This window comes from Callithrix jacchus, chromosome 1, assembly GCF_049354715.1.
Source record: "Callithrix jacchus isolate 240 chromosome 1, calJac240_pri, whole genome shotgun sequence".
NCBI classification, from domain to species: Eukaryota; Metazoa; Chordata; class Mammalia; order Primates; family Cebidae; genus Callithrix; species Callithrix jacchus.
The window spans coordinates 11,737,236-11,748,985 of NC_133502.1; the positions used below are offsets into that span (position 1 = coordinate 11,737,236).

The following is an 11,750-nucleotide window of genomic DNA, read 5'->3' on the forward strand; positions in this document are numbered from 1 at the left end:
ATATATATGCATTTATAGATTGTGATAAGGAAGCTCAATTTTTTAATTTAAAGCATTATTCTTTGAAATTTCCCTTACTTGTTCCCACATTATTTTCCTTAAGTTTCTAGCTGCCCAGCTCCTTCAACCTAGTCAATGCTCTTCAATTCTTCTACTTCCACACTTACTCTTCTCAACCTCTTTGATTTTCCTACAATTTTGATTTAAGAGAAACATAAACAAATTGAAGCAGAGTAGAGTAATAAACTACAAAATAAATTTCTTGAAGTGCAGTGGTTGAAGAAACTACAGGTTTTTAGCCTTCTACTGTCCCACAATGTGTCACACACAGAGACAGATTTGGTTCTAAAAGAGAGGATCAGTAGATAAAAGGTTTAGTGAGAAAGATTTTAGTTTATATAATAAAGGACCTCCTATAATTTTGATTTGTCCACAACAAAACAATAAGGCACATGAGGTAACACTGAGCATCCTCTCTGGATTATCCAAGGACAAACTAGTTTCCACAGGTTAGGCATATTGTAGAGGTAATTCTGATGGTGGCTTAAAGCATACTTTTCCCTAAAAAAGTCCCTTTCACTGAATTAGCATTATTGAGTACCTAACTTTTGTACACTGTGCCTTGGCAAAATAAACATAAAAAACAGTTTTGTCTCTGAAGCTCACATTTTAACAAAAGAGATTAACATATATGATACCTTACAATAAGGATTATTATAGAAATACTGGCCAAACATTATGAGAGAACAGAAAGTTATTGAAGATAGAATAATATGGTATGTCCACAAGTAAGGTATCAATGAAGAAGACTAACAAAATGATATATTACTCTCCTAGGGCTACCACACCATTACCCAAGGATCCTCTACACATTTTTCCTGGATAACCCCATGTTTATACTCGGCTTCTGCTAAGATGTTTGAGTGGATTCATGAATCACAGATCTAACCTATTCAGCAAGAGAAATTTACTCTCTCACAGTTAAGGAGGCCAACAGTCTGAAATCAAGGTTTGAGCAGCCTTAATGCAGAAGATTCTAAAAGCTGATAGGTGGACATACCTCTTTTTGTTGGGGCATCATTTAAGCTACCCTCTAGCCTCCCAAAGCCCCCAAAATCCACGTCCCCTACATAAAATATATTTGTCCTTGTGGTGACCTCCGAAACTCAACCAATTACAGCATCAACTCTAAGTCTAAAATCTCACATAAATATCAACTCTATTTACAAGTGTTATCATCTAAATCATGTGTGAGTGAGACTCTAGGTATGATCCATCCAGGCATAAAATTCTCCTCTGTCCACCTGTGAAATCAGAAAACAAGTTATGTTTACAAAATGCAATGGCAAGACAGGCATAGGATGGATACTCCAATTCCCAAAGGAAAATAATAGAAGACATAAAGGGGTTACAAGCAAGTTGAAAATTCAGCAGGACAAATTTCCATTACATTCCAGAGCCTGAGAATAACTCTCTGTGGCCTGATGCTTCACCCTCTGTGCTGTCTACCATGGTTCTACCTGCAGAGTTATTCTTTCTTTCTTGAAAGGGCAGCACAATGTTTATAGCCAAGAAGCTCTATTAGTCCATTTCCTGCCTGTAAAATTTTGGAAGTCTAACAGCCTTCTCTAATTTTGTCTTACCTGCCCCTTTTGGTCCAAGCTGGCAATGTTTCTAATATATTCCCAAAAACTTTGTAAGACTGTTGTATATCTCACCAAGAACCACACCATTACATAAAGATCCTCCCCAGATCCTTCCTAGATATCCCGGTCTTCTTTATACCAAGCTTCTGGCAAGATGGTTGAGAGGACCCATCAATCACAAGCTTAACCTACTCAGCAAAAGGTTATCCTGCCAGTTTCCTGTCCTTCTCTCCAGAGCGCACATTCTCAACACTGAGTTTTCTAGTTGTAGCACCCTTTATGATTCTGACAGGCTGCGAACTTCCCAAATCACCATACATTGGTTCCTTTTTCCTTACCTGTTCCTTTTTAAATTTATCTCTTTCTTCTCTCATTTTAATATAAGCAGCAAGGAGAAACCAGGCAGCACTTTCAACACTTCGCTTGGACTTCTCAGCTAATATCCAAGTTCATCACTTTCAAGTTGTTTTCCACAAACTGTAGAAACCAAGTCAGCCAGTATTCTATCACTAACATAACAAGGGTTACCTTTCTTCTAGATTCTAATGCAGTGTCACTCATTTCCTTCTGAGCCATTGCCAGAATGGCTTTGAATGTTAATATTTCTACCAGCATTCTCTTCAAGATGATGTAAGTATTCTCTATGATGATAGAAGTTTTTTCAACTTCTTTCATCTCTTCTAATCCCTCAGCAGAATCACCCCTAATGTCCAGATTTCTGCAATCTCCTCAAGGCAGTCTAGACTTTCTATACCAAATTTCTCAAAATTATTCTAGCCTCTGCCCAACTCCATAGCTACTTCTACATTTTGAAGTATTTGTTACAGCAGCACTCAACTTCTTGGTATCGAAACTTTTTGGTATCTGTATTAGTTTCATAGATCTGTTTAACAAATTACAAAAAACTTGGTGACCTAAAACATAAACTTATTCTCTCACAATTCTGGAGACAAGAGATCCAAAATCAAGGTTTTGGCAGGGCTGTGCTCCCCCTGAAGGTTCTGGGGAGACTTCCATCCTGGTGGCTTCTGCTGCTACTTGGCTTGAGGCTGCCTAACTTCAATCTCTAACTTTACATGGCCTTCTCATTTTTGCCTGTGTCTTCTCTTCTGTCTTTTAAGAAGACATTGGATTTGGGGCCCATCTAGATAATTTAAGATGATCTCATCTCAAGATCCTTCCTTAAATTAACAAAGACGTTTCTCCAAATAAGGTAACAGTCACAGGTTCTGGGAGTTAGGATGTGGACATACCTTTTTGGGGTTCAGCATTTGACCTATTACAGAGGCCCCTTGACTTAGATGGGGTTACCTCCCAATAAACCCATAGTAAGTTGCAAATACTATAAGTAAAAAATGTATTTAATAACCTGGTAAACTGATAGTAAAGTCAAAAAATTCTAAATTGAACCATGTTAAGTTGGGGACCATTTGTACAAGTGATGAGGTTTGTAAATCAGACTGTCAAGGCCCTTAGGAGCATCCCACAGGAGTTCCAATTCTAGGACTCTAGAGGCAAATGTAAAGCCAGAGACGGCAACAAACAGAAGAAGTTAGACTAATTTGGAGCTAAGTGTGATATTAGATCTAGGCAAATTGTCAAACACTGGGGAAAGGATAAAGGAAGGAGATCAAAATTAAGCTAGAATCATGTATTCAATAAAAACTGTTTTGGCCTCCCACTTAAATGTAGAGCAGCATGTAGAGTCTTCCATTCTGAACTTTTGCTCCAGAACTACTACAGGAATAAATCAGGAAAGCCAAGAGAACCCACAGACCCTCTGGAGGAAGTGGATTGCTCCTGTAGGACCTGGGAGACTCCCCAAATACTGTGAGTACCCAAACTGTGAGAATGGGAAAGGGGGATCCTCTACCCCCAAACACACATGCTAACTGGGGAACCCAAAGGTATAGATCACGGGAGAAGATTCTGAGTTTACCTGGAGCTGAGTCAATTTAGAGAGCTAAGCAAAATACAGAGGTAAAGGAAGCAGCAGGAAAAGCCCTGTGGGCTCTCTGGGTCCCCTAGGAAGGCATTTCAGTCTTGCCTCACAGGAGTCCTTGAGAAGGGCTGCCAGAGGTACTAGGAAAAGGCCACAGGGAGAAGGAAACCTCCAGCTGAACTTCTTAACAATTCCAACCAAACAAGAAATCTCCTAGGCAGAACTCGGGGAAGAGCATGAATCTGGTGTGCAAATTCCACAGGTGGGGAAGCGTGAGTGAGAGCCCTATTTGCATTTCCAGCTACGAGGCTGGTAGAAGGGGCAAGTTCTGAGCCCTGCTCACCCATCACCTGGAAACAGACTCAGTGCTGTTGGATAGGGCACAGTGGGAGTGAGACTGACCTTCTGGATTGCATGAGAGCTGGGTGAGGCCTGTGACTGTAAGCTTTCCCCCTCTTCCCTGACAACCTGCATGACATGGCGGAGGTAGCCATACTCCCCCTGGGAACATAACTCCATTGACCTGGGAATCCCACCCCCCTTCCCCCATAGCAGCCGCAACAACTGAGCCCAGACATGTCCTAGCCCTGCCCTCACCTAATGGTCCTTTCCTACCCACCCTGGTAGCTAAAGACAAAGGGCATATACTCTTGGAAGTTCTAGGGCCCCAACCCACACCTGATCCTTCCCATACTACTACAGCTGATGCTCTCTTGAAAGCACTATCTGCCTGCAGAAGGCCAGCACAAAATTAGTGCATTAAACAACCAAAAGTAAGGACTCTCAGAGAGTCCATTTCACCCCCCTGCCACCTCCACCAGAGCAGGTGCTGGTATCCAAGGCTAAGAGACCAATAGATGGTTCACATCACAGGACTGTGCATAAAATTCCCAGAACCAGCCCAGAGTCTGTTAGACCTGCTGGATGCCTAGATCCAGAAGAGAGAAAACAATCACTACAGCTCAGCTCTTAGGAAACCACATCTTTAGGAAAAGGAGGAGAGTACCATGTCAAGGGAATACCCAGTGGGACAAAATAATCTGAACAGCCTTGAGGCCTAGATCTTCCCTCTGATGGAGCCTATCCAAATGAGAAGGAACCAGAAAACCAACTCTGGTTTTGTAATATGACAAAACAAGGTTCTTTAACACCCCCAAAAAAAGAATCACACTAGCTCACCAGCAATAGATCCATACCAAGACAAAATGCCTTATTTACCTAAAAAAGAATTTAAATGGTCAGTTATTAAGCATTCAAGGAGGCACCAAGAAAAACAAAGTCCAATTTAAAGAAATCAAAAAATGATACAAGCAATGAGGGGAGAAATCTTTAGTGAAATAGATAGCATAAATAAAAAACAATAAAAACTTCAGGAAACAATGAACACATTTATAGAAAGCAAAATGCTCTGGAGAGTCTCACCAGCAATATAATTGAATAAGTAGAAGAAAGAACTTCAGAGCTCAGAGACAAGGTTTTCAAATTAACCCAATGCAACAAAGACAAAGAAAAAAGAATCAGAAAATATTAACAAAGCCTCCAAGAAGTCTGGGATTATGTTAAATGACCAAACTTAAGAATAATCAGTGTTCCTGAGAAAGAAGAGAAATCTAAAAGTTGGGAAAACATATTTGGGGGAATAACTGGGGAAAACTTCCCTTTCAGCATCCAAATACAAGAAACTCAAAGAACACCTGGGAAATTCATTGCAAAAAGATCATCACCTAGGCATACTGTCATCAGGTTATCCAAAGTTGTGATGAAGGAAAGAATCTTAAGAGCTATGAGGCAAAAGCACCAGGTAAACTATAAAGAAAAACCTATCAGATTAACAGAAGATTTCTCAGCAGAAACCCTACAAACTATAAGGGATTGGGGCCCTATCTTCTGCCTCCTCAAACACAACAATTATCAGCTAAGAATTTTGTATCCAGCAAAACTTGTCTTCATAAATGAAGGAAAAAGATCATCTTTTCAAGACAAAAAAATGCTGAGAGAATTTGCCACTACCAAGCCAGCACTATAAGAACTGCTAAAAGGTGCTCTAAATCTTGAAACAAATCATGGAAATAAATCAAAACAGAACCTCTTTAAAACACAAATCTCACAGGACCTATAAAACAAAAATACAATAATAAAAACAACAACAACAAGGTATACAGTCAACAAATAGCACAATGAATAAAATGGTACCTCACATCTCAATACTAACATTGAATGTAAATGACCTAAATGCACCATTTAAAAGATACAAAATTGTAGAATGGATAAGAATTCACCCACCAACTATCTGCTGCCTTCAGGAGACTCACCTAACATGTAAGAACTCACATAAACTTAAAGGCGTGAAAAAAGACATTCCATGCAAATGGACACCAAAAGCGAAGAAGAACAGCTATTCTTTTTTTATTGTACTTTAGGTTCTGGGGTACATGTGCAGATCATGCAGGATTGTTGCACAGGTACATACATGGCAATGTGGTTTGCTGCCTCCATCCACCTGTCACCTATATCTGGCATTTCTTCCCATGTTATCCCTCCCCAACCTCCCCACCCCCCCTCACTATCCCTCCTCTGCCCCACCCAACAGACCTCAGTGTATGATGCTCCCCTCCCTGTATCCATGTGTTCTAATGGTTCAATACCTGCCTATGAGTGAGAACCAGGAACAGATATTCTTATGTGAAACAAAACAAACTTTAAAGCAGTAACAGTTTAAAAAGACAAAGAGGGACATCATATAATGATAAAAGGCCTTGTCCAACAGGAAAATATCACTATCCCAAACATGTATGCAATGAAGACTGGAGCTCTCAGATTTAAAACAATTACTACTAGACCTAAGAAATGAGAAACACAGTAACACTGTAATAGTGGGGGACTTCAGTACTCCATGGAGAGCACTAGGCAGGTCATCAGGACAGAAAGTCAACAAGGAAATAATGTATTGAAACTATACCCTGGAGAAAATGGACTTAACAGATGTTTATAGAACATTCTACCCAACAATCTCAGAATATACATTCTATTCATCAGTACACGGAACTTTCTCCAAGATAGACCATATGATAGGCCACAAATCAAGCCTCAATAAATTTAAGAAAACTGACATTATATCAAGCACTCACTCAGACAACAGTGGAATAAAACCGAAAATCAACCCCAAAAGGAACCTTTAACACCATGCAAATACATGGAAATTAAATAACCTGAATGATCAACAATGAAATAAAAATGGAAATTAAAAAAGTATTCACAGTGAATGACAACAGTGACACAACCTATGAAAACCTCTAGGATACAGCAAAGGCAGTGCTAAGAAGAAAGTTCATAGCCCTAAATGTCTATATCAGAAAGCCTGAAAGAGCACAGACAATCTAAGGTCACACCTCAAGGAACTAAAGAAACAAAAACAAAGCAAACCCAATCCCAGCAGAAATAGGGCAGTAACCAAGATCAGACCAGAACTAAATGAAATTGAAACCAAAAAAATACAAAAGATAAATGAAACAAGCTAGTTCTTTGAAAAACATTAATAGACCATAGCAAGATTAACCAACAAAAAAGAGAGAAAATCCAAATAAGCTCAATTAGAAATAAAATGGGATATATTACAACTGACAACACTGAAATACAAAAGATCATTCAAGGCTACCACGAACATCTTTACATGCATAAACTGGAACACCTAGAGGAGATGGATAAATTCCTTGAAAGATACAACCCTCCTAGCTTAAATCAGGAAGAATTAGATACGCTGAACAGACCAATAACAAGCAGCAACACTGAAATTGTAATAAAAAATTATCAACAAAAAAAGTCCAGGACCAGAGAGATTCACAGCCAAATTCTACCAGACATTCAAAGAATTGGTACAAATTCTACTGACACTATTCCACAAGACAGAGAAAGAGGGGATCCTCTCATGAAGCCAGTATCGCCTTAATACCAAAACCAGGAAAAAACATAACCAAAAAAGGAAACTACAGACCAATATCCCTGATGAATGAACATACATGCAAAAATTCTTAACAATATATTAGCTAACTGAATCCAACAATATATCAAAAAGACAATCCACCATTATCAAGAGGGTTTCATACCAGGGATGCAGGGATGGTTTAGCATATGCAAGTCAATGGTGATATGCCACATAAACAGAAATAAAAACAAAAATTACATGATCATTTCAATAGATGCAGAAAAAGCATTCAACAAAATACAGCATCCCTTTATGATTAAAACTCTCAGCAAAATCGATATACAAGAGACATACTTCAATGTAATAAAAGCCATCTATGACAAACCCACAGCCAACATAATACTGAATGGGGAAAAGTTGAAAGCATTCCCTCTGAAACCTGGAACAAGACAAGGATGCCCACTCTCACCACTTCTATTCAACACAGTAATGGAAGTCCTAGTCAGAGCAATCAGACAAGACAAAGAAATAAAGGGCATCCAAATCGGTAAAGAGGAAGTCAGATTGAGACTCTATACCTAGAAAACTCTTAAGACTCCTCCAAAAAGCTCCTAGAACTGATCAAAGAATTCAGCAAAGCTTCCAGATATAAAATTAATGTACACAAATCAGTAGCTCTCCTATACACCAATAGCAACCTAGCTGAGAATCTAATCAAGAACTCAACCTCTTTTACAATAGCTCCAACAAAATTAAAACACCTAGGAATATACCCAACAAAGGAGGTGAAAGACTTCTACAAGGAAAACTACAAAACACTGCCTAAAGAAATCGCAGATGACACAAACAAATGGAAACATATTCCATGCTCATGGATGGGTAGAATCAATATTGTGAAAATAACCATACTGCCAAAAGCAATCTAAAATTCAATGCAATCCCCATCAAAATACCACCATCATTCATCACAAAACTAGGAAAAAAAATCCTAAAATTCATATAGAGCCAAAAAAGGGCCCACATAGCTAAAGCTACGAACTAAGCAAAAAGAACAAATCTGGAGGCATCATATTATCTGATTTCACACTATGCTATTGAGGAAGGAGACTCCCTTTTCTCAGCCTGTGCTTGGAGAAAACAAGGAAATGAAAGTTAAAAGTCAGCAAGATGAGGTCAGTGGAAGAACCAGCTGGCGCCACTGACCAGGTCTGGAGATTAAAAATTAAACCCCCTACTCCTAACCACAATTCTAACTATAGATTACAGGTGTGGTATGGAGGAACCTTATCCCAGAAGGCATTTGTTCTTACTCAACCGCTCAAGACCCCTATCTAGTCACATCCCCATGCTTGCTAAATTAATTACGACCCTCTCACACGTGCACCTCTTAGATCTCTTACTTACATTGTGAGCCTTTAAAAGGGCCAGGATTTTCTTTGTCAGGGAGCTTGGTTGTTGAGGCATCTAGGCCTGCCTCAGCGCCTGGCCAAATAAAATTACCACTTCCTTCCCCGTTCAGTGCTCGAGAAGTTTGTTTGCAGTCGCTCCTGCTTCACTATAAGGCCATAGTCTCCAAAACAGCATGGTACCTGTGTAAAAACAGGCACACAGACCAATGGAACATAATGGAGAACCCAGAAATAAACCCAAATACTTACACCCAACTGATCTTTGACAAAGCAAACAAAAACAAAGTGGGGAAAGGACACCCTATTCAAAAAATGGTGCTGGGATAATTGGCCAGCCACATGTAGGAGAATGAAACTGGATTCTCAACTCTCGCTTTATACAAAAATCAACTCAAGATGGATCAAGGACTTAAATCTAGAAACAGAAACTATAAAAATTCTATAAGATAATATCAGAAAAATCCTTCTAGACATTGACTTAGGCAAGAATTTCATAACCAAGAACCCTAAAGTAAATGCAATGAAAAGAAACAAGATAAATACCAGGGACTTAAAGAGGTTTTGCATGGCAAAAGGAACAGTCAGCAGAGTAAACAGACAACCCACAGAGTGGGAGAAAATCTTCACAATCTATACATCTAACAAAGGACTAATATATAGAATCTACAAGGAACTCAAATCAGCAGGACTAAAACAATCCCATCAAAAAGTGGGCTACGGACATGAATAGACAATTCTCAAAAGATGTACAAATGGCCAAGAAACATGAAAAAATGCTCAACATACTAATGATCAGGGAAACGCAAATCAAAACCACAATGCAATACCACCTTACTCCTGCAAGAATGGCCATAATAAAAATACCAAAAATAATAGATGTTGGCATGGATGAAGTGAACAGGGAACTTCTACACTGCTGGTAGGAATCTAAACTAGTATGACCACTATGGAAAACAGTGTGGGGAATCCTCAAAGAACTAAAAGTAGATCTGCCATTTGATCCAGCAATCCCACTACTAGGTGTCCACCCAGAGGAAAAGAAGTCATATGAAAAAGATACTTGCACATGCATGTTTATAGCAGCACAATTCACAAGTGCATAAATACAGAACTAACTCAAATGCTCATCAATCAACAAGTGGATAAACATATATATAACGGAATACTACTCAGCCATAAAGGAGTGAATCAGTGGCATTCACAGCGACCTGGATGAGATTAGAGACTATTAACCTAAGTGAAGTAAGTCAGGAATGGGAAACCAAATATATATTCTCACTGATACGTGGGAGGTAAACTAGGAGGATGCAAATGCATAAGAATGACACAATGGACTTTGAGGACTCGGGGAAACGATGGGAAGGGAGTGAGGGATAAAATACTATAAATTGGGTGCAGTGTATACTGCAGGAGTATTGGGTTCACCAAAATCTCACAAATCACCACTAAAGAACTTACTCATGTAACCAAATACCACCTGTTCCCCAATAATCTATAAAAATGAAAAAAAAAATTTTAAACTGGTTTAGCATCAAATACATGCAACTTACGAGGAGTGATGGAGTCTCCTTGGGAGCACACGCTGTTGCTGTGAATAACCATTAAGTCGTTGGTGTAAAACTTTTTTTTACCAAGTTACTAAGTTTCCCAGTTTTATGAAGAATGATGGTGGTATTTTGATGGAAATTTCTGCTAAGAGAAAGAACTTTCTAATTTTACTCAACTATTGGAATACTAAGGGGCAAAATGCAATAGCTACAAGTTTTGTTCCTGCAGAGTAAATGATAGGTCATGAACTAATTCCATTGGAAGAGATAAAGGAAAAATATTTCTTTGCAGGAAGCTGCCCTCCCCACAGCAAGCTTAGAGGCTGACGGCATGATGTCCTCATTACGAAACTAGGTACTTTAAACACTGCCTGCTGCACGGAACTGCCTACCTCACTTGAAGCGCTTGCGTTAAGTGCCACGCGTAAATGTTAACAAATCCCAACGAAGTAAAGCAGAGCAGGGAAGTTTTTAAAACTGTGAGCAAAGTGAAACCTGAGGGGGAAAGGAATTGCAAGTGAGTGCTGCACGGGAACCGAGAAGCTGCCCTGGGTCAGGAGGAGAGGAGGTAGTGATTGATGCTCAGGGCCAGAGCGGGGGAGTCTGGAGAAGCCGGGTGGGAGCTGGAAGACACCCGCTGTGAGCACGAAAAGAAGGGGCTGAGGGTGGCAGCGTGTCCACACCCGTCCGACCAAGGGCCCGGCCCGCACCCACCTCGCCTCCAGCAGCAGCGGGGTCTCGGGCCACTTCGCAGCCAAGTGGGCAGTCACCGCCTTGGACGCGGAAACCGTCTCGGCGCCGAGCTGCGAGAGCCACAGAGTCGTGGAGCCCAGGAGCAGCCGCACCGCGTTCGTGGCCTTCGCTGGCGCCATGGCACGGAGAGAAAAGCGCGAGTCCCTTAGCCCCGGCACCCACTCCGTGGCCGCGACGCTCCAGCTGGCTCTTCCCAGCGCGCGGCTGCCCACTTCCGGTGGGGGGGGGGAGCTCGAGTCCGTTACTGGGTGTCGGGTCTGGGCCGGCGCATGCGTGTCCCACTCAGGGACGGTCTAGTGGGTGCGGTCTGGGGAGCGGACGCCAGCTGGTCACTGGGCCACGTCTGAGCAGCCGGGGCGGCGCCAGGTTGCTGAAATGCGTCAGGGATGCTCCCGCGGGTCCACTCCCGGGACCCTGGGTTCTCGGACAGGCCTTGGCACACGGGGCGGGAAGCGGGCTCTCCAGATCCAACTAGGGCTGGCTGGAGTTACCAAATCTGGAAGCAAAGTCAGGACCACTTGGATAGTGTCC

General features: G+C 41.0%; 1 protein-coding gene across 11 annotated transcripts in view; it reads right to left on the reverse strand.

Moving 5' to 3' along the window:
• Positions 1–11,435, reverse strand: part of UGGT2 (UDP-glucose glycoprotein glucosyltransferase 2) — a 238,444-nt gene extending 227,009 nt beyond the window's left edge. For 9 of the 11 annotated variants that reach the window (XR_013533952.1, XM_078368500.1, XM_078368709.1 and 6 more), the window contains exon 1: positions 11,181–11,435. Coding sequence is in view for 4 of the 11 variants with exons in the window: in XM_054243220.2 (XP_054099195.1) it covers positions 11,181–11,338 (158 nt within the window). In the remaining 7 variants the exon portion in view is untranslated. Of the gene's footprint in view, positions 1–8,914; positions 9,100–11,180 lie in introns of all 11 variants that reach the window. The other 2 variants (XM_078368552.1, XM_017970022.4) reach the window with 1 other exon arrangement.
• Positions 11,436–11,750: the final 315 nt, after the last annotated feature.